Below are 2,511 nucleotides of genomic sequence, written 5' to 3'. Positions count from 1 at the left end.
CAAAAATAAAACACTTACTAGTACATGCCAGAACTGATCCAGCTCATTAACAAGCCTCATGGACTGTGAGGAAGGAGGACTGGAAATCCCAGGCTGAGTGGCAGGCACAGGCACATCTGGCAACATATGGCCAGAGAAGAAATATTCCATCCACCCAGGCTGTGGTGTCAACACTTTGAGGCTGAACTTACCATAAGTGACTACAAGGAAAAAGCATTCACCAATTAGGAGCTAACTTACAAATCCATGAAACATAAGGGACTCCCAGGCAGATGTCTAAAGATGGCAATCCTGCTGTATTCCAACACAACAGCTTCCTGGCCATGCCAAACACGAAATCTCTGTTTTCCTCAGAAGTACTAATGATTAAAATTGCTTGAACTGTCTGCCTGTGGGATTTAAAGAACAAGAAGGAATTAAGGGTTGGACTCCTACTGAGGTGGTGAGACATTTGGTGTGTGTGATGGTCTTTTGAAGGGTGAACCTGAAGCAGAGAAAAAAACAGCCCAGTGCTCATACTTCAGCTTCAACTCTGGAAGAAACCAAAAAGCAAAATGTGGTGCTTCATCAGGGACAGAAGACAGGAAAGTGGAATTTGAATATTAATTAAATAATGAGAAAGACTGAAAGAGGAACACAAACCAAGCAAATAGTGACACACAATTAGTAGGAAAGAGAAGGCGAGAGGTGATGGGGACCCAGCTAGTGAAGGCTGCTGAAATTACCTCTTTGGGTCTGGTTGAGATCCTATATAAAAGGATTTCAGAACATGAAATGGGCCCTGCAAAAGCAAGATGATGAAGATGCTTTGAAGTGAGGTGAAAAACAAAAATGTGCAGAAATCTACCTCACCTCAAAAAATGCTTTTATAAAAGTCAGCAGAAAAGAACACCTGTAACTGAGACTGACATTTGCGTTATCCCTATGGCCTAGAGTTATGAACCTGAAGATCAACAAAACAGTGAGAGAGGATCATTTCAGAGAGGAAATGGTAAAAGGTAAACAACCCTGTCTTCCTTAGAAGAGAGGGGGAAAAAAACCCACAGAACAGACTAATACCACTGAAATGTTTTAATAGTGGGGGGAAAGATCCTTTCTGAGCAGTGACAATAGGGAGTTGTCTGAAAACTAAGCAGTCTGCACTAACTGGACATGAGTCACAGTACTGCTAAAGGGAAAGATTTTCTATGGTCTGCAATACCCGAAGAAAGTATCTTTGTAAAGAATGTGTTTTGAACATCTTCATAGTAAGTATCATCACATAGGAATATAGGCATGGCAGACTTCTCATCTGTTTCAGCAGGTGGTAGGGGTTTTTTTAAAAAAAGGACTGTCACTGTATTTCAAGAATATAGCAAGGCAAACAGCAAATCTGTCATTTTACCCCTGCCCAATATGCTCAGTCGTTAATTTGCTCTTTCCTTGTTCGTGTCAAACAAACTCAGGACCCTGGTACGCAGCTCACTCTCATGAGATGTCCTGTTCCAGGAACTTAGTTTAAATAGAAAAGATGGAGTAGCAGAACAGGTTATGCAGTGTCTTCACAGGGCAAACCAGGGGCTGAGACACGCAGGGAGTCGGGAGGGTCAGAGCAGAGTTACGCATCGCACTTGCCATTCCCGAGTCCCACTGCTGCACTGGCCGTGCAGTGTGAGCTCCGGGAGGCTTTTGCTCGGGAAGGGATGCGGCAGTGCCGGGGTGCGATGGCACCAGGCTGGCTGTGCCGCTCCTCCGCTCTGCCAGTGCGCGGATCCAGGCACACACACGCTGCTTTTTCCCTGCGTGTGTGGCTCGGGAATGTCGCCCCTCGCCAGGGATGCAGCGGTACATTTATGGCAAGGGGTTAGAGCTGCGGCTGGAGCTGCGATCCCGGCCCAAATCAGGAGAGGGGAGCACCAGGGGGGACCGCTGCGCCTCTGGGCTGTCCCCTGGAGCCCAGCATTGGCCTTTCCACCGTGTCCCTGACACCCAGCCCGGCTGGGCCCGGGGGATGCCCTGACGGCCCCCCCGGCGGGCAGAGCCGGAGCGCTCAACATTGCCTTTTTCGGGCTTTTTTTCTCTGAGTTGGGATGAAGGGCACAGAAATGAGGGAAAAAGGGGAAAAATGGGGAAAAGGGATGGAGGAGGAAGAGGAGGAGTTGGGAAAATGGGCAGGGAATGAGAAAAAAGGGGGAAATTGGGTAAAGGTGGAAGGAGGAGGAAGAGGAGGGGGAAGGGGAAGCAGGGGATGGGGCCGGTGCCGGAGAAGAGGTGGTGCAGATCCGGCTGGGGGACAAGTGCTACCCGGTGTGCAAGAGGAAGCTGATCGAGCAGAGCGACTATTTCCGAGCGCTCTACCGCTCGGGAATGCGGGAGGCAGGGCAGGGCCAGGAGGAGCAGCTGCTGCGCGGGGGGCTGAGCGCCCTGGGGTTGGAGCTGGTGCTGGACTTCATCAACACGTCCTGCCTGGCCAGGCTGGAGCAGGAGGAGGGCGGCGAGGAGGAGCCCCCGCTGCTGGAGGAGCTGGTGGAG

The 2,511-nt window shown here is 50.2% G+C and overlaps 1 protein-coding gene across 1 annotated transcript in view; it reads left to right on the top strand.

Moving 5' to 3' along the window:
* Positions 1-1,797: 1,797 nt before the first annotated feature.
* KLHL42 (kelch like family member 42) overlaps positions 1,798-2,511 on the top strand; it is a 14,668-nt gene continuing 13,954 nt past the window's right edge. Inside the window, exons 1-2 of the mRNA XM_017730529.1 lie at positions 1,798-1,835; positions 2,187-2,505. Coding sequence (XP_017586018.1) covers positions 1,798-1,835; positions 2,187-2,505 — 357 coding nt within the window. The remainder of the gene's footprint in view (positions 1,836-2,186; positions 2,506-2,511) is intronic.

Source organism: Corvus brachyrhynchos, unplaced genomic scaffold, assembly GCF_000691975.1.
Source record: "Corvus brachyrhynchos isolate BGI_N302 unplaced genomic scaffold, ASM69197v1 scaffold523, whole genome shotgun sequence".
Taxonomy (NCBI): Eukaryota; Metazoa; Chordata; class Aves; order Passeriformes; family Corvidae; genus Corvus; species Corvus brachyrhynchos.
This window is presented reverse-complemented; position numbering and strand designations above follow the sequence as displayed.